Here is a 27,807-nt window from a genome sequence, read left to right as displayed (position 1 = left end):
AGCCCGTTTCCACCAGGGAGTAAAAAAAAAAACGCGCTACGGTATCTTCCATAGAATTGCGACTTGGTATCTCAGAATTGCGACTTAGTATCTCACATTTGCGACTTCGAAATAGTCCATATTTCATTGTCTGTCCTTTTGTTATTGTAACGGATTCGGGTTCTAGGGCTGGTGCCCTCGCCGCTCCTCACTGCATTGGCTCGAACCCGGGTCTTGCCAGCTGAGCTCAAGAACACTTTCTTTATCCCCGGCGGCCAGCATCCCTGTTATGCGCAGGAGAGGGCGGTGCCGTCACCGCACTCCAACCAGATCGTACAACCTGTATGTCGGCCGTTCCGTTACACTATTTTCATGAATCGTACAGGATCATAGGATCTATAAGCCTGAAGACTTGTCTTGTACAGTGCCCTGAGAAAAATCACATTAATTACACTAATTTTTTATAGAATCCCATTTCCGCCAGTGAGGCTTCCATAGTACCTGAATGGAATAGTGCACGGTGGGCTTTTTAAAAATAGTTTTTATTTACGGAGACAGAATATGAAATAAGATACAGAAATAGGCACTTCACATCCAGAGGAATTCACAATTATAAAAGCTGAAACATACTTTTTACGTATTTCCATTGTATGTCCTTTTTTACTTAAAAAGGTCTTCTTTAGCTCGGGTGGCAAGACCTGGGTTCGAGCCCATGCAGTGAGGAGCGGCGAGGGCACCAGCCCTAGAACCCGAATCCGTTACAAGAACAAGAGGACACACAATGAAATATGGGCTATTTCGATGTCGCAAATGTGAGATATATAGTCGCAACTCTATGGAAGATACCATAGCGCGTTTTTTTACTCCCTGGCGGAGATGGGCTTCCACACACTAGAGTACACACTCTAGAAAGAAATATCCTGAACACAGTGAGGAAAAACAGACGCATTTTATTGTCTTTATCAAAAATCTATTTCTTGAGTTGTGGGAAACGTAGGATATAAAGTTATTTTTCTATATCTTCTCTAAAATGTCTACTACCATGGGGAAAAAACTGAAGTGATTGAACACGAGAAAAGAATCTGCGTGTTTTTTTATGAAGACAGCCTTCGTAAAAAATGCAAAAGTAAAATGGAGAGAATACATTTTACTGTAATAATTCAATACTACCAGCCCAAGAGAGCCTCCTTATAATATTTAAGTTATTTTTACACTTTTTAAATCGTTTTGCACTTTCCTAGCCTTTAGGGGCTTATACAGTGCTCGTAATTAACAGGTTTAAACGAAAACGAAAAGACTACGCGTGCCTGCTATAGAGAGGAGGGGTCAAGCCTCTGAATGGTCAGAAGTCGCTGATTGACAGCTGTTTGAACTAATCAGATGAGCTCTTTCTGGAGCCGGTCGATTTGAACGTATAGGGCTTCGGCAGCCATCTTTGCAGGATATTTGTTTTATAAACTCGTGGGTTTTCATAGTAAAACAGCAAAGTGAACGCAATTTCCCAAGGTAAGGTAAATGTTCTTTATATATTTTTGCAAATTGTTGCTTTTGCGCTCGTATTTTGCCGGAAAACCGTTAAATTATAGATGTATTTCCCGCTTCTCTAAACTGAAACGCGAGATGAAAGTAAGGAGGAAAAAGGTTCGTTAGCTTTCTGCTAATGTATCTGGTTATGAAGCAGTTCTGAGACGCTCAGGCTGGCTTGTGTTGTGTGATGTATAGTATGTTATTTTGTTTTTTTATGTTTATTATTCAACCTTTGTGCAACTCTAAAGTTTGGCATTACACTATTTCTTTATTACAAAATAGTTTCGCTGCAGTGAAAACACTCTTCATGGTCGTGTTTGGAGGATATTGGAGATGAATTGTATTGACAGTATTTTGAGAGACGATTTAAAAACTGGTTCTGGTCGTGAGAAGTGCGGCGGTGTGACGTGCTGACTATCAGAGTGTTCCTGTTCAGAGACCGTACTGTACTTCACTGGTTTCACTGCTCTTTGTCACTACAGATTATGATTATTTAAAATGTATATGTGCCATTTCGTTTTAAGACTTGTTGTAAACCGGTGGAAAGGATTCCAGGTAGCTAACACATTCATGGTTTTAATTTTTTTACTTTTAACATGTGATATCTAAGCATGTAGCCATATTGTACATGTTATTTACTAGTTTAATTTTAGGGAAGGAGTCTTTGTTAGGAATAAAACTGCCCTTTACTGAGCGACGCTGTTCCAGTGACCGGGGGTAAAGTAAGCTTGAAGTTCGAAAACGATGTTGGCACGCCAAACCAACTGCATTTTAAAGACCACGACTTGTGGAAATGTCCACAGCCTCTACATCAAACTATCAGTGAGCTAATGATCTTTTTTTAAAACTCCGGTTTTTCATCGATGCGTAATTACGCACTAACTGGACCGCTGTGTATGGAAGCCCGTTTCCGCCAGGGAGTAAAAAAAAAACGCGCTATGGGATCTCAGAATTGCGACTTAGTATCTCACATTTGCGACTTCGAAATAGTCCATATTTCATTGTCTGTCCTTTTGTTATTGTAACGGATTCGGGTTCTAGGGTTCGTGCCCTCGCCGCTCCTCACTGCATTGGCTCGAACCCGGGTCTTGCCAGCTGAGCTCAAGAACACTTTCTTTATCCCCGGCGGCCAGCATCCCTGTTATGCGCAGGAGAGGGCGGTGCCGTCACCACACTGCAACCAGATCGTACAACCTGTATGTCGGCCGTTCCGTTACACTATTTTAATGAATCGTACAGGATCATAGGATCTATAAGCCTGAAGACTTGTCTTGTACAGTGCCCTGAGAAAAATCACATTAATTACACTAATTATTTATAGAATCCCATTTCCGCCAGTGAGGCTTCCATAGTACCTGAATGGAATAGTGCACGGTGGGCTTTTTAAAAATAGTTTTTATTTACGGAGACAGAATATGAAATAAGATACAGAAATAGGCACTTCACATCCAGAGGAATTCACAATTATAAAAGCTGAAACATACTTTTTACGTATTTCCATTGTATGTCCTTTTTTACTTAAAAAGGTCTTCTTTAGCTCAGCTGGCAAGACCTGGGTTCGAGCCCATGCAGTGAGGAGCGGCGAGGGCACCAGCCCTAGAACCCGAATCCGTTACAAGAACAAGAGGACACACAATGAAATATGGGCTATTTCGAAGTCGCAAATGTGAGATATAAAGTCTGAATTCTGAGTTGCTAAGTCGCAATTCTGAGATACCATAGTGCGTTTTTTTTTACTCCCTGGCGGAAACGGGCTTCCATAGCTGTGTGCACAGCTTCAAACCGAGAAATACTGTCCAATACGGCTTCGTGCGAAAACCCGTCTCACCATTTCGGAAACCCTTTGACCTGTTTTCATTCAGGTAAGGGTCAACTATATTCACAATACTTCAGACAGCAGGAAGATTTAAATATTCTTTACTCAGCAGCTTATTAAAAACAGCTCCCATGATGTTCAAACCGATTTTTTACACATTAGACTGACACAGGTTTGCGTTCCGAATCTCTTTTTCTCGTGCTTCTATTTAATGTGGCACTGTGCACCGGGATAGGAGTATGCTGTTCACAAGCCAATAGCATTTAAACCACAGCACCCACAATGCTTAGTGTTTTATACACTGAGCAGGTCCTCTGACCTTTCCCAGCTTTGTTTTATAGATATTTGAATCTTCCTGCTGTCTGCTGTGAATATAGTTGACCCTTACCTGAATGAAAACAGGACATAAAGAAAGGGTTTCCGAAATGAAACAAAACTTTATTCCCGTGCTCACAGTCTGGGTAATCGGAGACTGCGCTGTTCTGCTTCCTATGGTGAGACGGGTTTTCGCACGAAGCCGTATTGGACAGTATTCCTCGGTTGTGAAGCTGTGCACACAGCGGTCCCCCGGGGTCCAGTTAGTGCGTAATTACGCATCGATGAAAAACCGGAGGTTTAAAAAAAGATCATTAGCTCACTGATAGTTTGATGTAGAGGCTGTGGACATCTCCACAAGTCTCGGTCTTTAAAATGCATTTGGTTTGAAGGCGTTCTGTGCTTCCATCGCGAAGATATGGACAAAAGAATATTCGTGCGTGGTCCAAAAAAGTGAAGCCCGAGGAAACATTCACAATGTATTTTATACACAAAGCAAGTGTTCTCGCAACTCTTAGAGGTTTCGTGAAAACGCTACAAGCGTGCCAAAATCGTTTTCGAGCTTCAAGCTAACTTTTCCCCGGTGTTACAGTGGACGTGTAGTTCAAGCGGACAAGTCGAAATGTTTCCGTAGTAACCACAAGGGAACGATCAATGAGATCGATGTAGATACTATTACCAGCTATATAAATGTATTAATAGATCCATAAATTAATATCAGTAATGACGTTAAGAATGTTTTTCAGCTACCAAAATTGATTTACATGATTCCATAGTAATATTCCCTGTAAATGGATTTAAACTACAACCTTTTTACAATATTAACGACAGCAAGTATTCATGCAAAAGGTTAAAACATTATAGCTTTTTATAAAGTATATAAACGTATTATTGTTAGAACCAGAATGTCAGACTTTTTCCAGAATAACCACAGTAAGTGACTGACTTAGACTTTGCTGCAGAAAATGTTTATGAAGAAGGTGGCATGCTGTTGTGTATTCTTTTCTGGCTACCACTACGAGCTGTATGCAGTATGTATAATGTTTATATTCCTTAATTAATATTATTTATTACCGACAGAGACATTGTGTTGTTTTTTGTCAGCTACCACAATTTACCTTAAGTTAAAAAAATCCATACCTGTATTAATATTCTATATTGAGTAGATTTAAGTAGTAGTAAATAAAAGTAGGGAAACAGATTAAATAAAATACGGTTTCACTAACATCAATCGCGCCACAAGTGCCTCCTGAATCACACGGGTACCGCGCCAGGTTTCCAAGACATGGCACGCTTTTGAGTGGCTGCATCTGTTGTCATTGGATGATTGGGCACTGGGTGGAGCTGATCGATGAGACATGATGGCAGCAGCTGGGAGCCATTGGGTCTTGTATGTTATGATGTACCTCCCCTCCATTTAAGGTTCTTTTAAATCTTTTTTTGTTTGAGGTCCTCCAGTATATGCACGTCTTGCCAAACCGTGACTGTAAACGAATTGCATACTAATAGCTTTTACGTGTCTTAAGGGTCTCCTAATGAGTGTGTTAAATTTCATTTGCATGTGAATCCTGAAGTAGCTGTACTTACAAGTGCATTGCCTTTTAAGGCACCTGTACTTGGTGTGGTCAGGATCTCTGTGCTTTTCCACAAGTGAAGCATACAGATTTATTTTCTAGAAGGCATCACTAAGCTTTTAGTATTCTAATTTTTCCTGTGTAACGTATATGCAGGTTGTCTTTGGCAGCCTCACATTTTAATATAATATTAATATTCTTTCCACATGTCCATACTGTATTGTACTACAGCAAGGGTCTGCTGTACTGATCCATAGCTTTTAGTGTTTGAAGATCTCCTGTAACACAACCTCGAGTCGCACTAACCCCAATGTCTCACTCATTCATTGCTCGCCTGTGAGCGAAAACACTTTTCAAGAAGTCTGAGGCAGCAGTAATTCAGATGAAGATGCAGATGGAATTTCATTCATAGCTTTTTGGAATAAATCACTTCTCCTGGCTCTCTATTAGCCTGCATTATAGATCTCAAGATTCCCCATCTTGTAGAATTCTTATTCTAATGGAAATTTGATGACAATGTAAAATGTTTGTACAGTACATTAGTAACTCCTTATAAAGGGAGAACAAAGCTACAGCTATCCTGTCTAAGGTATCCATACAAGGAAATACAAATTTTGCTTTAAGATCGGATTTCATTTTTTTGTAGGGAAAACTAGAAAACCTTTCTCAGTTATAGAATTCCATGCAATTTGCATTATAGGGTGTGATAACTGTTGTTCAGTATATAATGTCTTTAACTGAAATGCTGGAAAAACTGTGCTTATTTTGTCTTGAGCTATTTATTGCTTGATCTCTGTCAGACTGGATAGAAGTTAAGTCATCCTTCAACTGGTGGTCTGTCAGTTGCTGTTTTAAAGGCTGGGTGCATATGCCAATACTTCCAACCTCTTGCCCTCATACCCAAGCTACATTACCCTACTTTTGATTGAAGTACTACTGAGAGACCTGGTGTTGTTCAGACAGAAGTACTGTAAATTACCCTGTTTCGCCACCTGCTGGTGAGAGAACATTTCGCCTATCCCCTTGAGGTGTAGGTGCTGCGTGTTTTGGTGTAACTGCTGAGCTCTTTCCAAAACAATTTGTGTGGAATTTGGCTTTTTTCAGAGACGGTAAAGAGAGAATAAACTTGCAGTGTAGCTTACAAAGTTTGAATTACTTGAGGTTGATGAGATTGTTTTGGTCCACTTAATATGTGCCTCTTGCTGCTTGAATTAGGTCTGACCTGTCAGTAAAGATGTTGGAAAAGAAAGATGAGATACTGCAAGAAGACCCTGTACAAGCAGTTAAGACAAGCTACATTACCTGGGTCTATATCTCTGTGAAATACTGCACAGCAAGACGTTAACTTGTGGGTGTCTGGACAAGCTTGTCCAACAGCAAACTGGTTCAGGAGGGTTGTAGGACTGGCTGGATAATGTGATCTGTGTCTTAAACTGCTAGGGCATCAAGCAGAAGAGCTTAGTCTTCAGCTGTTTCCTGACTCTAGTCTGTTTCCTTCTCTGTTAGACTCAGACAGCTTTTAATGAACTTTATAACTGGTCAAGTAGTTATGAAGGATCTGCATACTCTAGAAGGAAAAAAACTTTCTTTTTTAAACAAAGTTTGTTTTATTGTAATAAGGGTTACAGAGAAACATCTGTTGCTGTTTTCAGCTTTAAAAAAGAAGCAATTTACACAGGTATTCAATTTCAACAGTGGCTTATCAAGGTCACACTGACTCAGCTTTTTCTCTTGAAGGAGTTTAGATTTATACATACAGATCCTTTTTATCATTAATACTGAAAACAGACCAGGGTGTGTTCCTGTCCTGACTTTCTTTCACAAAAATGGGCAGATTTCCATTAAAATCCCTTTTAAGATAACAGAAGTCACTGTTTGAGTTCTGGTTGTACAGCAGGTCACCGAGACCTTTCCCCCCCATGCTGTTCCACAGTGGAACTGCTGATGGAGAGGTCCTGCCTTGGGGCTGCAGGGCCGATGAAAGTGAGAATGGAAACGGGTCCTTCTCTCTGTGTGGCTGCCAGGGCAGAGGCTAACAGCTGTGCCACAGGAACAGCAGCAGGGCCGCCCCGTGCTTGTCAAGGGGCTGCATATCACTGGGGCGCTTATTAATGCATGAAGGGGTTCTCCCCAACCCCCTTCCTAGTTTGACTGGGGTGTGAGGAGGAGGTAAGCATCAAATTCACAACATTTTAACTTGAAATCTGTGACCAGCGATTTGTTTTCCCTCCCTATTATTTTCAGAAATATTTTTAAATGCCTATGTGAATATCCACACAGGCCTAGTTAACGTCAAAGGGCAGAAGTCTAAGGTACAGGTTTTTGTGATCAGGGACCCACAGACCCCAACAGGTTTCGCCCACCAAAGAAAAATGAAGTAAACGACTGTGACTGGACATTTCATACAAAAGAAAATAAAACGATCATACAAAAAAAATACAATGAAATGGCATCACCTAGCCAAACATATATAAATCCCCCTCCCCAGAAAAGAGCAGTCTGTAGCACAATTACCAGTCTAGGCACTGGCTGCAGGTTATCATTCCAACATAACACTTGAGCTTAACTGGTTCTGTTTACTTCCTTCTCCCAGGTCAGGTGTTGATGCTTCAAAGAGACCTTGAAAATCTTCAGGTCCAGGACCTCCAACTTCAGACTTTTAAAATGAAAAGGACCCCCCCAACCATCAACTGTGGAGCTCGTTGTCTTTGGTGCACGTCTCTGTCTCAGGGTGTGTGTCACAGGTGAGAGAGCGGGATTTGAAGTTCATGGGCACTGCAGTGGCTCAGCACTGACAAATGCTTCCTGTCCATCAGGGCTGCCCCACTCCAGTCCTGGAAATCTGTGCAGGATTTCACCCCACCCGAGCTCTAAACTAACTGATTGGATCATTGGCTTAACAGGACCAGTTTAACACCTTTCCCCAGTTCTGTAGATACTGGAGATACAAGACCTTAAAGACCTGCTGGACTGCGGCCTCCCAGGACTGGAGTTGTGCACAGGAGGGCGGAAGGATGGGAAATGGGGGTCAGGGGTCAGGGGTGAGCACTGGGCTGGTGACAGTGGCTTTGGTAGCTGCGGGGGCAATGAAGAGGGATGGGGATGATGGGGTGTTAGGGATTTGAGGTGATCTTTATTTTATGACCTTTTTCTCCTTCCTTCAAAATTCCTGAAGTTGGATGGTCTGATTTTCATTTCAGCGAACTCGATGGAGTGCTCGTGGCCTTTCCAGTGGAACCAGTTGACACCCTGAGAGGTTAAATAGAAACAAGGTGAGCCCACAAAAGATGCTGTAAGTTCTAAATCTCCACTGGTTACTGTACAGACTTACATCTGCCTTCACTGAAACAGATATACTGTGTGATACAGGATATGACTAATAATTAACTACATTTACTGAAGGTTCAGATTATACTGCTCATTTTTAAAGGAGAACTGCAGTCCTGTTTTCTCAGACCACTTATTAAATCTTGGTAACAAATATTGAATGAATAATGAATATAATAGAACACATTAATTCATTGACATTGTAGAAAAAAACATCTTGAAGTCAAAAGCAATATTTCTATTGGATTAAAAGAGCTGTATTCACACGCCCGCATGTTTACAGGGCCAAGGGCTGCTTTGCCTCACAGGAGGTTTTTTTTTTGCCTTACCTATGCTGCACATACCTGAAATCTCATCTAGTTTGTGATGTCAATTGGAGGGTTTTACAGGTTGCTCTGTACATTTTACCGGGACTGACTATTCGGCAAAATACTCATTTTGAATATTTCCATCTAAATAGGAAGACAACTTGACTGGGCGGAGTTCGCTCACCTTGCTGTGACTGTTGTCGCCGTATCTGCCCATGAGGTTGACGCGGTGGCAGTTCTTGTACCAGAAGGCGCCCTTGTAGGACAGAGCACAGTTGGTGACCGCGATGTCATTGTCATTGTCGTAGGTGGAGAAGGGCCGGCCCTGGTGGTAGGTCATGGAGTCCCCTGAGAGAGAGAGAGGAGAGGGTTGAGACTGATACTCTCCACACAAGCATCTCTATTATTTCTTAGGCAGGTGCCTGCATCCAGGGTGCTTTGTAGAAGTTAGAATTAAAAGGTAAATCTGTTTGAGAACAGCCCTGGCCTTCCTAGAGCATCACTGGGGTAACAGGAGGAAGCCAGTCGCACTGGTTTAGGTCTCTGAAGAAAGGCTGTGAACGAGAGGCTATTCAGCCCATCAGGCTCAACCTGTGATGGAGCAGCTCAGTGACTGAAATAGGGGTGGGGCAGGAAAGCCTGCTGCAGCCACCCTCTGTGTGCACAGAAGCATTTCCTACTCCCCATCCCAAGTTAATTCCCTCTTAGTGACTCGGAAATAATTCAGAGTCCTTATTTCACTACTGAGTGTGATGTAGTCCCTTGGGTTTATACCTACACCCTGCAGCAGGGGGAGCACTTTCCACCACAGTATTAAAAATCACAAGCCCTCAGGGGAGAATAAAGTGTCACACGTGAACTCACTGGCTGCCCAGACTGCTGTAGCGACTGTCCTAGCAGAGACATGGTGCACAGAGGAGGAGGCAACAGTCAGAGCCTCCAGCCCAGGCACACCCAGTCAGTGTGCCTTCTTTTTGGTCTCATTTAATGAACAACATGTCAATAAAAAGAGCACTCAATTAAATATACAGCTGTTAATAAAGGTTTTTTAGTGTGTGGGTTTTTGTTTTCTCCCCCTACTACAGCTCTAAGTTAATGGAATTAATCACTTCCAGTATGTCAGGCTCCAGCCCCTGAGTAACAAGACTAAATATTCACCACCTGACCCCAAGTCACAATGTGTCTGGTAAGGCAGGGTAAAGGGTGAGCTAATCTGTACCCTGTACACGTACACAAGCTGCCTACCTGCTGTGCCGCTGTAGCTCCCCACGTACACCTTGTAGCGGCTGCGCGGCTCGGAGACGCTGAACTTGTCGTACTGGGCGTAGGCGGTCTCGCCCTGGTCCCGCAGGTCCACGCGCAGCTCGTACTGGCCACTCGCCGTGATCTTGTGGAGGTTGCTGAGGCCTGAGGGGAGAGCAGTCTATCAGCTCGGCCAGTCTGGGGTCTTTCTGACCTCACTGCCTTCCTCGAGAGTGGCTTCAGCAGTAGTACAGTATAAACTGGACACATTTATTTCCATTACTTTATACATATTTCATTGTCACTAATAATTTTCTTCTCTCACATAACTCCTGATATGAAACCATTACAAGTCTTGAAATTTAATACATATTGAACTGGTGCCTTTTCTCCAGTTTAGTCTATGTGCAAACTGCCTACAACTGTTCTGTCTGCAAGTAGATGCTTGTTAATCCTGTGGCATCGCGGGTCATGTGACTCCTTCCTCGCCCCAACCTGTACCCCCTACCCTGCTGTCCTGGGGAGCGAGAAGAGGAATAGCAGATCCTACCAAGCCAGAACTCGTCGTTCATGTCTCCGAAGCCAGCGGTGTAGTTCCTCCAGTTCCTGAAGAACTCCAGGTTACCACTCTGACGCTTCAGGAACACCTGCAACAGGGTGCAGGACACAACATCAGTCGGTGAAGAAGGCGGCAGCGTTCAAAGACAAAGGAGAAATTCACCGGGAAATATTAACTGAAGCAACATGGTGATAATTTCTTGAAGAACCTAATTTTTCTTTTAGACATTTACCTAGTGCTAGTGCAAAGTTAATTATTTTAAATCTGCATAGAATCAAAATAATAGTCAGCATAAACACATTTGGATACGATTAACTTTTATGTGTTTTTATATATCTTAAGAAACATGCAATCTTGATGCTAAGTAATGTATTAATGTAAGCAGGTGGTCGGCCCTGAACCTCTGCTGCAGCACTTACAATCCAGCCCCCGCCATCCGTGGTCATATCGCAGTACACCTGCAGCGGCTGCCTCTCGTCTCCGCCCAGGTAGATGGTGTAGAGCCCGGAGGTGGTGTCTCCGTTGAGCAGGGCCTGCGAGCAGTCCTTGGGGTGCCTGTACAGCATTCCAACTGCACAGGGGGAGACAGAGGGGTCACTGCCAGGAGGGGTCATCAAAAACTGATGCACGAGGGCTGCCCTGGCCTGACTCACAAAAAATACTCTCTGCATAGAACTAGACAACAGAATATTGCTGGATAATCTGAAATAAACACCAACCATTCCCGCGTTACACCACAGGTCCATTTTGATGTAAGTGAAACTGACCTAGTCCAAGACTGAAAATGATGGGCACCTAACAGCCCAGACTAGAAAGTCCAGGAGTGCATGGAGTTAGGGGGGGCAGTGGGGGGGACTCACTGGTGGTGAAGACAGTGTAGATTAAAGGGCTGCGCTCCGGCCCAGAGATGGCCTGCAGACTGACGGTGTACTGTGTGGACGCACTCAGCTGGGCCATGTTGTAGGAGGTGGTTGTGGGGCCCAGGACAACTTCCTATTTGGAGAGGAGAGAGAAGCAAAAGATAAATACTTGGACATTTCATTTTTTTGTGAGGCACTCTGAATCTTGTTGAGCACATTACCAACATCCCTGTGAAACTCTAGCAATACAATAAAATAAATCTTGATTCATGGTGCTCTTGCTGTCACACCTATGTTGGACACTGTACAGAGCTGTCTTGGCAACACTTTCCTCAGTGCTGGAGGAAAAATTGAGCTGTGTATAAGTCCTTTATGTCCACTGCATAGTGAAGGGGTTGCTCGTACCCTGACTTGGCCGTCTGAGGACTCGAAGCGCAGGATGTAGCCAGTGATGGTGGCTCGGGGCGGTCTCCATGACAGCACGGCGCTGTCTGTCTGCACGTTGCTGGAGGTCAGATCTCGAGGGGCGTCCAGGGCTGAGGGCACAGAGGACAGGACTGAGAGGAGCAGAGGCAGCAGTGGGAGCCCTGCAGTATTCATCACAGGAATGGTAATTCCTTTTGCAGAATGAACTGATACAGAGGCCCTGGAAGTATCAGGTTCCAGCAGTGCCCCAGTCCCTTGTTCAGACAGAGTGCTGAGATAATCAACCTGCATTCGCTGGGATTGGAGTACACCAGTCTCACTCCTCACAGCTGGTACCAGACTCGTCCCTGAACTGGTCTTTTGCCCATTAGACCTTTCTCGTGTATATTTCTTTTGGATACATCACATTGCCCCTTGAGAAAAACACAAAGCTGAATACAACTTAAGGTGTTCCAGCACAATGATAGCTCAGCTATAAAGGAAACAGGACGCAGGGAATGTGAGGACAAGGTCTAGCAGAGTCATGACACTTAGTGAGAGTGACGGCACTATGGAAGAAATGATCACAGACATCCTCCCAGAGCCAGCTAGATTAGAGCAGATCCTCGAAACCACAGAGAATTAGGACGGCCTCACTCTAGCTGCACCGCAGTTTCCGGGCCCAGGGTCCAGAACCGCAGGCAGATGGAGAAAACGCAACTGTCTAACGATCAAGAGCTCAGCTTCAATGTACCACAGTGCAGCAGGGGCCCTGCCAATGTCTATGCATGTGTGTGGCAGTGGGGGGTGCTCACCGGTGGTGAACTCGGTGGTGGTGGCAGCACTCTGCTGGCTGCCCCTCACGGCGTAGACCCGGACAGTGTAGAGGGTGGCAGGGTGCAGGCTGCTCATGTGAAACTCCACGGTGTTGCCAGACACTCTCTCCACCACAGGGGCCACTGCGGAGAAATGAGATGTTAAACACTGAACCCTGGCCGGCGCCAAGACACTAAACTCACCACACGTTCTGACTTCTTACAATGGTGGGTTTAACTCTTCCAACGAAGCATCTGTGTTTTTTTGAGGACAGGAATTGACTTACAGTCTGTCATGTGAATGTGACACTAATTGCAAAATCTTCAGGCACAGAAGAAATAGTTCAGAATTTAGAAGCACTTTTTTCCCCAATGAGTCTCAATCAGGAAAGTCTCCACAAAACTTCAACCTTGATAAATGTATCATCCAGGGCACAATTTACAGCCCCTATGATTTGGTACATTTGTTTCTGGCTCTGAGGCCCAGAATTGAATGACTTACAAAATATCGTGTGCAAATTTTCACCCTGAATGCACTTCAGATTAGCCTGCAGCAGCAGACAAGTTACACTCCTGGCTCTGAGCTGCAGTAAAGACTCTAGTGCCCAGCTCTAGAGCAGGAATATTACACAAGAACACAGCATCCTGTCCCTCCAGACGGTAGGTCCCCTGGTGCTGCTATTTAAACCCCCTTTGAGAGCTGGCCACAAGAGCATGAAGCAGTGCAGTACAGGCAGCGCGGGCCTGGAGGGGTACCGTTGTCAGCGCTGTATGTGATGACGTATCCCTCCACGGTGGCGATGGCTGGCTGCCACAGCAGCAGACCCTCCGAGTCGGTGATGTTGATGGCAGTGAGGCCGCGGGGTTTGTCCAGAGCTGGTGGGGAAGAAGGGCACGATCAAGCTCGATGCGCTGTGCTTCAGTATCACTCACCACGTGCAATAATAATTATTAATATATAATTACACTTGTATAGAGTTATTCTGGACACCCCACTCAAAGCGCTTTACAGGTAATGGGGATCCCCTCCACCACCACCAGTGTGCAGCCCCACCTGGATGAGGCGCCAGTCCGCTCCCCACACACCAGCTCTCAGTGGGGAGGAGAGCAGGGTGATGGAGCCAGTTCAGAGATGGGGGTTATTAGGAGGCCATGATGGGTAAAGGCCAATGGGAAATTTGGCCAGGACGCCGGGGTTACACCCCTACTCTTTTCGAGAAACGCCCTGGGATTTTCAATGACCACAGAGTCGGAACCTCAGTTTTACATCTCACTCACAGGACGGTGCTTTTTTACAGTCTAGTGTCCCCGTCACTACACTGGGGCATTAGGACCCACACAGACTGCAGGGTGAGCGCCCCCTGCTGGCCCCGCTAACACCTCTTCCAGCAGCAACCTTAGTTTTTCCCAGGAGGTCTCCCTCCAGGTACTGACCAGGCTCACAGCTGCTGTGCTTCAGTGGGCTGCAAGTTGTGGGTTGTGGGGTGATATGATATGGCAATTTCAGTATTAGTTCTCATCTCAGCTTGACTAAAAAACATGATGAGAAACTAGCAAATACAAGAACCATTCAAAAACATGCCCACTCCCCAGCTGGCTGAGGGCTGCGTGTGACTGACCCGTGGTGACCACGTCAGAGGCAGGGTCACTCTCCTCCAGCCCCTTGACTGAGATGATGGTGACTTCATAGGTCACACCGGGGGTCAGCTTGGCCAGGACAGTTTTTGAGCTGGATCCGTCCACTGTCACTGTCTGGGGGGTTCCTGAGTGTGGAATACAAAGAAATGCAATGAGAGAGATTTCTGTACAGAGTGACTAGTAACTATACTAATACGAAGCAGAGAAATACAAATGCAAATAGCTACATTCAAATACAACATGATGCTTACAGCTTTCAGACAAAAACATATTACCTTGTTTTTCATAAGCGGATCTTATGTGTGCTGCACGTATCCTGTACCTACACTAACACAGAGCAGTACTGTCCGAACTATAACCTTTACACACCACTAGGGGGCAGCCGTGCCCACTGATACAGGAGCTACAGGGAGATGAACTGAGAAAAGAAGGATTATATATATTGAGATCTCCAGGATCTTTCCAGATGTTATTCATTTGAGTGTTCACGGGAAACTCTAGGGTTTGCAGTGATGCTCCTCACATCTGCAGTTCACACTGCTTACAAAGCCGTCACCTCTTCTCCTGGGTGACCGTCGCCTCCAGGAACTGAGCATCTTTTCACCAACTCACTGGGGTTTTATCTGCTTGCTAATTGTACAAGACTGTAGTCCCAATTAAGGTAAGTGACTCGGATAGGGATGATATGGGCTTTTAAGACAATTGCATGATGCAAAATAACTCCAGTCCATTATCTGCATCCCTACTCCTGTGCCTGGTACTGTCGGGGCACTGACCTCCCTGTGTGGGCACATAGGAGACTCGGTAGCTGTCCACCCGGGTGCGAGGGACGGTCCAGTGCACAGTGGCCGTGGTGTCCGTCACATCAGAGAAACGCAGGCCCTTCGGGGCTCCCAGGCCTGAGGACACATTCGGAGAAAGACAGACCAGACAAGACAGAAGAGAAAGGAGAGAATCAATAATCGGGTCTGCAGCTTGGCAGGGCATTCTGGAGCCTGTTTTTCCGCCACCCCCTTCCGAAACGCGGCTCCTCGCGGCATTTGTGAAGGACCCCCCTTTCCGAGAAGCCAGTAATGCTGTCCTGCAGAAAAAGGAAGGGTCTGAGCGCACCAGGACTCATTGCGGACACTTGTGGAATGGTGAGGGTCACTGACCCCCCTTCCTTTTCAACAGTGTGGAGAAACGGCAGCACAGTCTTAGAACCAGAGCAAAGAGAGAAAGACACAGCAAACCCCCCTCCTGGCAGCAGAGCGTGTCCTTTTCAGACTCTTCACTGCAGCTCAAAAGGACTCTCAGAGTCTCATAAGACTCCCTGAAAGCAGAAACCCAGTCCGAAACCAAGATAAATCAAAGCCATGAGAACAGTGGGAGATGAGGGAGAGCAGAGCAGAGCCACAAACTGCAGACCAGGGAGAAACAGGAAGAACATCAAAAAGGCATCCACCTCAACTTCCAGCATCACTCGAAAAGAAAACTCAGCTCTTTAAGGCGTGCAAGAGAAGGTTCTGGGGGATGAGACACACACAAGCAAAATCTTCCCCTTGAGAAAATTATCGGGTCTTTGCTTTTTTTTCAAAACTATGCAGCAGAGGTGAGGAGTCACAAAAATGTAGGGCAGAAAAGAAAGCATGCTGTAAGAAGAGATGACAAGCTACTCTCTTGAGAATTACTCCCTAGAAGGGAGTACTGGCTAATGAGTTATTTCAGGCCCCTTTGGAGCAACAGCTGCTTTCTGTTGGACAGATATTCGCAGACACGGATGACAGCCAGGCAGTCAAACTGACTTATGTGCACAGAGAAGGTGTAGTGGCAGTGATATGATGGCTGCTGGCATATCCCCAACAGTAGCTGTGAATATTAGATTAAGAAAATCGATAAGACACACCGATAAGAAAACAAGAGCAATTGTTATTCAGATTGCTAGTGACAACCCAGCCGCTTCTAAATCTTTCAGCTCAACATTAGCTCCTTTTGCTTGTATACTCTCAGCTCATCACTTTCAGCAAAGCTTTCTCCTTTTATTAAAGTGTTTATACCATGTACCTTACTTCTCACTGGCAAAAGGTTAATGTTCTACTTGGGGTAAAGCCAACAGAGAGCTTTGAATTGAACTCAGAAATGCTTGTTTGGCCCACTTTAGGTCTGTCTCGATTACACTACTGAAGACGAGGATGAACAGTCACTCCATTCCCCTGAAAGGCATTCACAGATATACAGGGGCAGATGCTCAAGGTAAAAAAAGAAAAAGTTAACTATTCATATCCTGTGCCTCTGCCCCTCTGGGCACATTGTTTGTGATTTCATCACAACACTGATGCAAGATGAGGATTTGTATGTCAAGCCGACTTAAAATACACTTTTTATCTTGCACCAAGTACTTTGAACTTAGTCATAACGCAGTTGAAGGCCTCAAAAACCCAGAACGGCTGGGAGGAAACAATGAGTACAGCCCGGTTTCTTGTTAAGTAATGGGAAGGTGCAAGCATGGGAGATGTAAAATGGCTGCTGATGACTGGAAGTACCTCACAGACACGCCTTCTCATGCTCCTCTGGATCGAAGCCAAGACTGCGACAGCACGGTACGACAAGAGCTTTTGAGAGATTAGAAATGGCAACAGCGGGGAGAGACGGCTCCTCTGTTCCCGTTCACCAGCGCAGAGGGGCGCGGGGGCGCTGCCGGCTGCTGGGAGAAGTACCTGTTCGGGCCACACCATGAATGGGCTGCGAGCGCCTCCCCAGGGCCACGCCATACAGCTCGATTTCGTACTCGGTGCCCCCCGAGAGGCCCGTTACGTCTCTGGTTCTCTCCTCCCCGGAGGCGCTCAGCTCCTGTGGGTGCGCCTGCTTTCTGGAGTCCCTAACTTTAATAATGAACCTATCGAAGACGTCCTCGTCCGCGGTCCAGGAGAGGCGGAAGCTGTCTGAAGTCACGTCGGAGACGAGGAGGTGGTCCACTTCGGGCTCCGCCTCTGGACGACAAGGGAAGCAAGAGGGGTGTTTTTTTTTTTGGTAGATGTTTTTGTTTTGGTTGTTGAGGGCCATTCCAAAGGATGATGATGGTGGTGGTGGTGATGATGGAGATGTAATGACCATTGGCTCTCAGTTATTGACCAGCACGCAGGGGCGGCTGGTCGCAGTTAGCACAGGGAAGAAAGCTGGTTAATGGAGCCTCGACTTCGTCACAATGCATTAACACATTAGCAGAGGAACAGGGGAGCGAGTAAGGCATCACAGTGCATTTGATATTTTTCCCAATAAGGCACACCAAGTTCTCAGTAGAATGTAAACACATCTAAGTCTTCGTTTTATCGGGATGTTTCTGTCTTGGATGTAAAAAACGCTCTGGAACTGTGCCTGTCTGAAACCAGGGCCTAATTCCTGCACTTCAGTAGCAGATGCTCAGTTTGAGCCTGACAAGTGCTGTACACCGAATGCAGCTGTGTCCTCTCTGTCTCTTAACACATTCTGACTTTTTCTCAAAATTGCTTCTGAGAAAAAACAGTGTGAAACCTCCACCCCCATGCATCTGGGCATTAAAATGAAATAAATAGAAAAACAGTTAACACAAAAATTATCCCAAGCAGAAAGTGTAAGTTCATGCTTCAGGTGCACATTACTGTGTTTCCCTCTTTACAGTCAACAACAGATTGATCATGGTGGCAGTCAAGAGACAACTTCAATACAGCCCTGGACGCCCTGTGAGGAGGCAAGGGATCGAGTTACTGTGGATTCTAGATGAGTCTACACTGATGATCCAAAGGAAAACACAGCAAAAATATGTCAAACGCGTCGCTTGGCCATATTTGAATGGGAGAAGGAAAAGAGCAGCATGGCATTTCTGAAAGAAATTGCAAGACTGTACAAGCAAAATCTGTAAAAAAAAAAACTAGAGGAGGAAAAAATCCAAATGTTCAAGGAAGGAGAGAGCGTAGGAGGTAGACCAGAGTGTTGGGGGCTCTCCAGCAACGGGTGCAAAATGCCAGGCCTGCTGCCAAATCGCTGTCTCCCCATCCTGTCAGCATGTGGCCAGCATGCGTAAAGAAAAAGGGACAGGCAATTGCGTATCTAACTTAGATGTTTCCAAATTTCATGTTTAAAAGCCAATCCCCATCATAAACGGACTTTCCCTCTTCCACATATTCCATGTGTACTTAAAGGCTTCCAGTTTTTCAGGCTCAGCCCCGTTGCCCTTTGTGCTTGTGGCAGCTGTGCACAGCTGCTGGAGAGCCCAGGCTGCGGACTGCAGGTGTGGTGTGTTTGTGTGTACCTGTCACAGCCACTGCTGTCACCGGCCTGGAGCGCAGCCCGGACCGAGCCAGGCCCGTGAGGCTGATCTCATAGCCTATGCCAGTGATCAGCCCAGACACATCCCAGGACCGCTGGCTGCCCGGCACCCTGAACTCCTGGGGCTCCAGCAGCCGGCCCAAGTCCGTGACCACCATGAAAAAGTGGTCAAAACCATCGGGCCGGCTCCCGTTCCTCGCTGTCCAGGACACCCGGAACCCGTACGGGTTCACGTCCGAAATGTTTAGGTTTTCCACTTTGGGCAACTCCGCTATGGGAACGGCAGGGATTGTTTTGGGTTTTTTTTTTAGGAAAGGGGGAGAAACAAGTGCATGTGAGAACACAGATTGAGGAATGCAGTGATTGCAAAACACGCATACAGCAAGGGACCTATCCTGTTTCGACTACTGCAAGAGAATCACTTCCCTATCGTGAGGACAAGATCGCGCAGCTCTGTGTTAACCAAACTCTGTGAGCATTACATGAATAATTAAAATTATATGCAAAGACACATGTGAAGAAGATGCACATGTGTTCATGACATGTGTTCATGCATGTCTCTATGCGACTATGTGCCAAGATGTGCAACTACACAGAAAATCATGATAATACAAACCACACCAGCTCTGTAAAAACACAGAACACCACCCTGGGGCAGCATGGCCTCACACTTCATCTCGGGCCCACACGTGGGTAATACACAGGCTGGAATGCAGGGCTCTGTGTTCAACAAGATGGTCTTCAGGCTCCGAATGCTCTTTATTTTTCCAGAACACCTCTGTCCTATTGCAAATTTTGCTCTCATAAACTAGGCAAGGGTACGAGTCCTGGGTTTTGCTGGGTTTTTTTTTTCTGGGAAGCTTACTCCTGCATCTGTTCTAAACTGTGTAGCAAACCTAAACAGTCATGTCAACAAAACAAACAATGGCATAAATAAACCAATCATTTAAAAAAAGAACAATGTTCACATTACCTAAACATACGGAAAGAATACATTCTACAGTATTACTACAGTACCAAACTGTCACCACCTCTCAGGCCCTAGAATGCCTGGAATGAAAGCATGGAAAAGCATGTGAGAGGCAGCCCACAGGCCTCATGACAGCACTGCGGTACCCAGAGATGCCAACTGACAGGCTAGAGACTTCTAGGAATTCATTACTGTTAATAATATCATTGTGAGACTGGTTCTTCCTATAGCCCCCCCCAAAATGTGGCTGTTTTCAAAGCAAAGCAAAGGAGTGAAAAGGCGATAAAACGTTAAGGCACTAATTAGAGGCAAGCCCCGGGAACGTCTTCGATCCCTAGGACCAGAGCTGGAGATGCCGACCGGCCTGGAGAGGCTGACAAGAATGTGCTGAAGCGGCAGGAATGGAGCTGCGGTCTCTAGCCGGCTAGAGAGAGAAAGTGCTCCTTTGCTGGGGTCTGCTGTTGGCATGTCCACAATGAAATCCATCGAAGACGCATCCCAGTGGGATAGAAGAAAATTTGGCATGTGAGGGCTTCACAGGGACTCTGCAAAATTGAGGTGGGCTACCACAAAATTTAAGCTGACACTGAAACTGCAGAGTGATTGTTCTAAAAACAGGGCTGGAGTGAATATTTCTACCAAACCACGGACAGAGTTCTCGGAAAAAAATACATAAGGAGAGTAATATTGCCGCAGGGTAAACATGTCCTCAACAAAGCTCTTTTCACTCATAGTCAAAATCCATCTTTCTCTGATGGAGATCTCCCTGACCACTAACAGGTTCTTTTTTTTAACCCGAAGCTTGTGCAACGGGAGAGCCTCTCGGGGCACTGCAGCAGCCGGGATCGGCCGCGCTGTGAGCAGGGTGGAGGAAGCCTCCAGGGCTGTCGCTTCTCATTAGCAGCGCTCTGACTCCGCCAGGCTGGCGCAGGAAAACGGACCCGAGTGCTGACACGAAGCAGCTGCAGACCCGCTCCCTCGTGGCCGACCCGCACGCAGAACCCACACCCCCGGAGCGCGGGGGGGGGGGGGCTGACTGGCGTCGAAGGCTCTCCCGAGATCAAACCCTCAGCTGAAGACAATATAATGGCAATATAATCTAAAGTGAAATAGGGTTAATACAATCTTTTAACACTGTTAATCTTTGAGCACCACTACTGGCAAAACACATCTTTGAGCTTTGGCACTCTGTTACTACAGTGAAGGCTGTTTCTTCCTCGTCTCCCCGTTGAGCCTGTCCTGACTCGGCAGTGGGCAGGACTGACTGCTGCCCTAAGAAGTGCTGCCACCCACTGGCCACCAAACGAAAGAGCACCGACTCTGGAAAATCAAACTGCTGCTTAACAAAAAAAAGTGTGCGGTGAAGTGAAGGCGCAGTGGTTTTCGCCAACAGCAGAGGTCCCTAAGATTGGGCTTCCTGGAATTATCTGCTGAAGAATGTGACGAGACTCATCGAGCTAGCTCCCCACTGGGCATACAAAAGGCAGGCATAGGGTGATGAGCACATTGGAGTCCACAGAGGTTTCCTCAGCATCTTGAGAACAAGGTGCATGCGTGTTTGAGGATGAAGGGAACCAGGCGCTGAGAAATAAAGACCAGCAGCACATCCCAAAGAACCCCTACAAGGCAGCAGAGTTCAAGCAAGCCGAGGTGGGGGGGGCGGGGGGGGGGGACTTTTTTCCCTCCTCTTGATGGTTAACTATTAGAAATGTGGAAATCTGCAATGTATGCACAGAAGGCGAGCCTTGGTTTTCAGCAAAACGGGTAGGATGCAATTGCCATGCATTTATGCATAAACTTTCCCAGCTCCAGAGTGAAAATCACCAGTCAAGCAAAAGACTGAAAGGCCTCCTCTCGGTCTTAACCCTCCCTATGTCCTCCTGTCCTTCTGTTCTCACGCTGCGCACCCTGCTGCGCCGGAGCACCGAGCTGCACGGCCGCACGTGCTGATGAGAGTCGCGGGTGAGTTACGCAGTACCTGTCACAGCGAAGGCAGACAGCGCAGCTCTGCGCCGCCCCAGGGCCAGGCCATGCAGGGTAATGTTATAGCCTGTGGCATCCACCAGGTCAGTGACCCCGGCGCTGCGGGCCTCTCCAGCCACAGTGAGCTCCACGGGGTCGTACAGAGAGTCGGCGTCTGTGACACGGATGACAAAGCCCTCAAACGTCCCTGCAGTCGTGCTCCAGGTCAGAGTGAAGGAGTCTGGGCTTATATCTGACACGGCTAGGGTGCCCAGCTGAGGCTCTGGCTCTGAGTGAAAGAAAATCAATTTGTTTTTCTTTTTTTGGGGTTGGGAAGGGCGGCTTAGGGTAGGCAGAAAAATATTTCAAGTATTTCTCTTCAGAGCAATCAACAAAAACACACGAGAAATTTATTTTAAAAATCCACTGAAATGTAAATGTTTTAAACCAAAACTCTCTCGCCAATTCACTGCAGCTTTGTTCTGAAAAGGGAACTGATTTAGCAAAAACAGGCTGCTTAAATTAAAAAATGCAAAATAAATTAGAGTCAATTTTTTGTTTCTTCTTTTTTAATTCTTTAAAACTCTACCCTCTATGCCCACAGTGTGTTTTGTTAGACCAGAATCTATTGCCATGTTTGTTCTAAACAATTAACATGGGGCAGACTTCTGAAATGACTGATCATACACCTACTGACGACAAAAGGAAGAAGGTGAAATTTGATTAAAGCAATAAAAGGAGTTACTTTACCTGTAGTTGCTAAGGCCATTAAGGGCAGTGTGTTCTGGCTGCCAGAGCTGCCATACAATTTAATATTGTACTGTGTGTCGCTCTTCAGATTGGAAAGGACTGTGGAGCGCGCCCAGCTGGGCACTGTCAGCCCCCTCGCCTGTGAGGGCAAAGCAGACTCTCTGATCTCTACAACAAAGTTATCAAAAGCCCTTTCTCTCGTCGTCCAAGAAAGCAACAGGCTTTCAGAGGTAACGTTAGAAACAACTAGCCTGGCCAAGTCAGGTTCTGCAGCTACAGAGGAGAAAAGAGTCAGCATTGATTTGTAAAGACCCGTCTCAGAGCAACTGCTGCCAGCCTCCTGCACATGCAGTGCCAATCCCCCAACACAAGATGCTCCCCAGCAACTCAGTCCTCACTACTGCTCTTTGCCACCCTTAACTGCTCCCCTCCCCCCCCCCACCAACGTTAAATGTCCCATTCCCCAGTAGGACAACCACAGAGTTTCACAGTACAGACTGCACACTTAGCAGGTGCCATCGTGCACTGCCACAGCAGGAGGAAATTACTGAAAATTGAGGACATCTAGCAGGAGTTTTTGATGGGGATCAATGGATTAAAAATAAACTACAGAGGCAATTAGGGCAAGCCTACACGCTTACATACTAGTTAAGGATATACACACCATGCAATAAATCTGAAACGTATACACTATGGGAACGCTTGCACATGCACATGAACGGGATATTTATACTCTGTTCTCTACATACTGATGGCTGAGTGTAAACATACCCTTAGCAAAAAGTGGTTGTTTAGGGAGATATCTTGTGTCTAATATAATAACGCTTTCCTTTTTGGAAAGCCCTGTGGAAAGCTTATTAATTCAGCCAAACTTACTCAGTATCAAGACAGGGGAAAAAAATATTAATCTGCAAGACTCCTGCTCAAGACAAAGGAGATTCTTGGCCTCTAACAGAGGATAATTGTGGAAATGAAATGTGAAATTAAAGTAAAAAATCATTAAGAGAGGTTTATGCTGATGAGCGATAATGTAAATATATATGTGTAAAAAACTGGAAAACATTTTAAAAAATTGCCAGTGCACAGCAGATTGTGAACTGCCCCCACCTTTTCCCCAGAGAAAGCTATGTCAAGACAGGCTGACAGACTATAACGAAAAGAGAGGGACAACAATACCTGTTGTGGCCACGGTACTCATCGCAGGGGTTCTGACCCCCTGCAGAACCCCATACAGGTAGGCTACATAGTCAGTGCTGGGCCGGAGCCCCGCGATATCAGTGAACAGAGCATTGTGGGACAGGTTAAATTCCATAGGCTCCGTCAGCCTGCTGGAATCTATGATCTCCAAGACAAACCCTTCAAAATCCCCTTCTGTGTCATTCCAGGAGATTCGGAAGCTTTCTGCGGTAATGTTAGACACAGACAAACTGCCAAGTGTAGGCTCCACCACTAGAGAAAGAAACAATTATTACCTTTTATAACATGTTTTGAAGATAGAAAACAGCCACTGTGAGGGCTAAGCACAGTTCAGCTCCAGAAGACTCCAGCAGGACTGCAAGCCAGCAGACATGGGATTTTGTGCAGTAAAAGAGGTACTAAATTTTAAGAGGCAATATTGGATTTGAAAGAGTTACTGTGTGCTTCAAATTGTTTATGGAAAAGTCCTCAGCATGAGAGTGAAACACTGACTCTCACTGCTCAGCCAATCATCTAACAGCTCCTTGGAGCATTCTTCATCCATTTTGGCAAGTTCGAATGACATGTTATACTATATTAATATTATTACAAACTGCTGGAAAATCTGTGATAAAGATCAAGTTCAGCAGTCGCTGCTCCTTTAAAGTGCTGTGTGTGGAATTTCCTTTTTCAAAGGTACAGTATTTACTGCAATTCTGGATTCCTGCTAACATACTCAGTACAGCCCTTGTGGGTGTACCAAGTTCAATTATAAAGCAGTTGTAGCAACAGATCGTGTTCACAGAAGTTCACAGGATATCGTGTGTTTGTAGGGCTGAGTGATGGGAAAGAGTCACTTCTGCACAATTTGTGAATGATTTTCGAGAATAAAGGCTCAGATGGAGCTGAAAAATTGGGTTTCCAAAACCCACACACAAAATACCAATGCTAAAGAATGAACTGATTTCTGATGGATATCTTAAGCTAATTTATTCAAGACAGAGAGTGCACCAACTAAATGCATTTAAATGTTTTAAACAATTAGAGATATCTGAAAAACAGAGCAAGTTTTCGAATTTGGGAGCATTTGAGGAAGAGAGAAGCACAAAACAAGTGTTTAACGCAACAGTGTTAATTAAAGGCATAACAGACGGGCTCAAGGTAAATGTCAGCCCATGTTTGATCATTCAAAAAGCCCTTTGATTTTTCTTTGGACTTCAGAATAAAAACAACAAACAAGGAGAGTGAAACAAAATAAAGCATTCATTACAAAATTACACGTGAAGAGCAAAGAGGCAACAAAGAGGGGAGAGGAAGAGGACGAAAAGCTGGTGACGGCACGAGTGACTCGGTGGGTTGTCATTATTAGCAGCTTTTTGAGAGACGAGGGGGGGTGGTTATGGAGTGCACTGTAGTGTCAAAGCAGACAGCTCAAAAGGCTATTGGAAAATATGGCCATGGAGACATAACAGCCTGTCACTTGCAGGTAAACAGTGCGCTGAAGGATGTTGTCATGCAAGCGAAGCAGCTGCTGGTTCTTAGAATTCCTGGAACGCTGTCAGAAGCAGGAACAGAAGCCAGACAAACAACCACCAGAACGCCAGGTGGAGGAGATCTCAGAGATGTTTTTCCCCTTGAGATCCTACACAGGCTGGAGGGATCAGGGGCTACTGTAAGCAGAAATCGGCACAGCTTTAACCTCCGGCTCCTGCAGCGCATATTTCAAAAGCGTTACAAAACACAACTTGCCAGATTTAAGACTAGGCATAGAAGGCACCTCGGCAAATGTGAATCACACAAAAACAGATTTCCCTAACTATTGTTGAGCGATCTGATGGAGCTCAAAGCTGATATGACCACATGTGTGCGTTCCGAAAGAACCACCTGGTCAAGGTGAAGATGAATGAGGCTTCCCTCTAGCCGCTGTGACAAATGAGACAGGCGGTCCAGCAGGTCTAATTCTCACTGGCACATCAATTATTAATGATGGAATTGATGCCTTAAATCACGAGATGGGGAACAGGCGATCTCTGGCCTTCATAATTAGAAAGTGTTGGGAGATTTTCTTACTTGCTGGTCATCAAGAGGTAGATGGTTTACGTCTCACCTGTCCTCTCGGTTTTTCAATTGAACTAATTGCTCGGACAGCTGCCTGAGCTCGGTCTCGGTGTGAGATGCGAGAGAGAAAAGGAGAACCTGCGGGATGGCGGGTCTGACTTGGCCACAACTTCGCCCAAAATCGACAGCATGTGCACTGAAGGACTGTCTACCTGGCTTGCTGGAAAGGTCTCAAGAAAAGTGTTAAGATGATGATGATGATGATGATGATGAAAATGACGATGGTGATGAAGAATATGGTTTAAATCAAACGCATACGCAGCATCAGTCCAGTGCAGCTGATGGAGGGTGTGGCAATGAGGTGGGCCACCTTGGTTAAGAGATGTCTCAGCAGGCAGATGGACTATCTGCAGTGTTAAGTATTTCGACCCTACTCAGTGACAGCTGCTCTCTTGCTGAAGTGGATGGATTTTTGCAATCACTGCAGCACCACGTGGGCTCACCGCAGCGCCCCGCAAGGCAAGCCAGAGGCTTCATGCACTGGCCCGCGGGGCGGGAGGGGAGTCAGACAGATGGCGATGGACAGCAGTTTGTTTTTTTGTTTATTTGAGGGATGAGAGACCCCACTTGGGGGCAAGAGAGGCGCAGTGGCTGGGGGGTGAAGTGACATGTAGGATGATGTCCTGATGAAGTTAAAAGAAAATGAAACGATTTTTTGTTCTTAAAAAGAGAACAGCAAGGGCGTGCTCCGTGCAGCGCAGAGGAAGGACTCGGTTGTGTGAGCGAGCTGCTGCTTGACACCACAGGATCATCCGAACGGAGGGGAGAGGAGGAGAGAGCGGAGAGCGGGAGAGGAGCAGGGGTCCGACCCCTCCCCGAGGCAATACCTGGATACCTGTTCTGGCTTCTGCAAAGACAGGCGGGGTAGGGGAGCCGCGGCTCACCCCCCGAAGGGCGATATTATAAGAGGAACTGGGTTCGACCCCGGTGATGCCCAGGGACCGGGCATCACCGGACACCGTGAGGCTCTGCGGCTCAGCACCCCGCTCAGAATCTGTAACCTCAACCAGGAAGCCCTCAAAGGCCCCGTCAGCCGCTGTCCAAGACAGATTGAAGCTGTCCCAAGAAACACCTGAGACCGTTAGCGCTCCCAGCTCAGGCTTCTCCTCTGGATGACAAACAGATCAAAACCAAAATGATTAAACATGAAACAACAAATGGATTAAATTAATATAATGGATTATTAGGGGAATTTGTTTTCTTCTCAAGCCTCTGAACTGCCTAAAGCCTTCTTTAGAAACTTCTAAACTTCTGTGCACTTCCTGAATGCTGCATCAGCTCAAAGCTCAGTTTATAGCTCCTGAGGGCGGAGGTGCAGGCAAAAAAGGCGTTAATCTGTGCTCTAAAATACAGTGCAAACCTATTAACCTCATTAAAAAACCTAATTACAAAGGCTGATTCATTTTTCTACCTTGCAAAAGCGGACGTGGCAATAAAGTAGCTTTCCAAAAAAACAACTCAGAATGACAAAAACATACAGTACAAATCTGAAAACAAGACTGAGGATGAGGATGAAATGGAGGAATGGAATGGAGGGAGAGCAGAAGAGATGACTACTCTTTTCATGCCTGATAGAGTATTTGATGTGTAACACAGGCAGCAGAAGGTAAAAGGAGGTAATCAAACTCAGGCTGTTAAATGAAAAACCCTCTAGTCGTGAGATCTACACAACAAATCCCATTGAACTGCAGAAGAAGCAGACTAAGAACTCTGTTTTGGTATCAAATACCCAAACTGTAATATTTGTACAGCAAACAAGAGTGCTTTTCACACTGTCACGAAAGCAAGATGGGGGTATCGCCTCATTCGGCACTTTGTTTGCGAGTCAACATTATGAAGAGACTCAGCCATACAACTGTACTGCCATGCTCCCTCTCCCCTCAAGCATGCCTGGTACATGCAATATCCCTGATGCTCTAGAGCTGGACTGCTCTAAGCAATATCAGTGTGATTTTTACCTCCACAATGACAAGCCATTACCAACTGCTGAAGACTCCCTGGAAGGCCAAGTTTACCGTATTTAAACAACAGTCGTTAGGTTTAAACAGGAGTAGAAAAATGACGCATTCATTACAACAGTCCTCAAATTTGCTTGATTGTGCCATGCATGCTTATTCACTGCATTCCCTGCTGCTCATTTCGGAATGGGATAAGACCATACAAGGTGCATTCACTGCCAAAA

General features: G+C 45.8%; 1 protein-coding gene and 1 long non-coding RNA gene across 12 annotated transcripts in view; one reads left to right on the top strand and one right to left on the bottom strand.

The window, feature by feature from the left end:
* Positions 1 to 6,794: 6,794 nt before the first annotated feature.
* Positions 6,795 to 27,807, bottom strand: part of LOC148643810 (tenascin-like) — a 139,568-nt gene continuing 118,555 nt past the window's right edge. For 7 of the 11 annotated variants that reach the window (XM_088614943.1, XM_088614942.1, XM_088614946.1 and 4 more), the window contains 17 exons: positions 26,461 to 26,733; positions 23,508 to 23,780; positions 22,332 to 22,604; positions 21,598 to 21,870; positions 18,633 to 18,920; positions 17,062 to 17,334; positions 15,142 to 15,264; positions 14,347 to 14,490; positions 13,484 to 13,603; positions 12,728 to 12,871; positions 11,913 to 12,043; positions 11,508 to 11,640; positions 11,067 to 11,218; positions 10,639 to 10,735; positions 10,092 to 10,253; positions 9,031 to 9,194; positions 6,795 to 8,460 (listed from right to left, as the gene is read on the bottom strand). In XM_088614943.1, coding sequence (XP_088471069.1) covers positions 8,350 to 8,460; positions 9,031 to 9,194; positions 10,092 to 10,253; positions 10,639 to 10,735; positions 11,067 to 11,218; positions 11,508 to 11,640; positions 11,913 to 12,043; positions 12,728 to 12,871; positions 13,484 to 13,603; positions 14,347 to 14,490; positions 15,142 to 15,264; positions 17,062 to 17,334; positions 18,633 to 18,920; positions 21,598 to 21,870; positions 22,332 to 22,604; positions 23,508 to 23,780; positions 26,461 to 26,733 — 3,134 coding nt within the window. In that variant the 3' untranslated portion in view covers positions 6,795 to 8,349. The remainder of the gene's footprint in view (positions 8,461 to 9,030; positions 9,195 to 10,091; positions 10,254 to 10,638; positions 10,736 to 11,066; positions 11,219 to 11,507; positions 11,641 to 11,912; positions 12,044 to 12,727; positions 12,872 to 13,483; positions 13,604 to 14,346; positions 14,491 to 15,141; positions 15,265 to 17,061; positions 17,335 to 18,632; positions 18,921 to 21,597; positions 21,871 to 22,331; positions 22,605 to 23,507; positions 23,781 to 26,460; positions 26,734 to 27,807) is intronic. The other 4 variants (XM_088614950.1, XM_088614951.1, XM_088614952.1 and 1 more) reach the window with 4 other exon arrangements.
* LOC148643811 (uncharacterized) lies at positions 8,389 to 9,870 on the top strand. Its single transcript, XR_015928901.1, has 2 exons — positions 8,389 to 8,483; positions 8,999 to 9,870. It is a non-coding gene; the product is annotated as an uncharacterized LOC148643811 (long non-coding RNA).

The sequence above is a fragment of the Lepisosteus platostomus genome, chromosome 21 (genome assembly GCF_059453375.1).
Source record: "Lepisosteus platostomus isolate fLepPlt1 chromosome 21, fLepPlt1.hap1, whole genome shotgun sequence".
Taxonomy (NCBI): domain Eukaryota; kingdom Metazoa; phylum Chordata; class Actinopteri; order Semionotiformes; family Lepisosteidae; genus Lepisosteus; species Lepisosteus platostomus.
The sequence above is the reverse complement of the archived record's forward strand: the minus strand, read 5'-3'. Positions and strand labels throughout refer to the sequence as shown.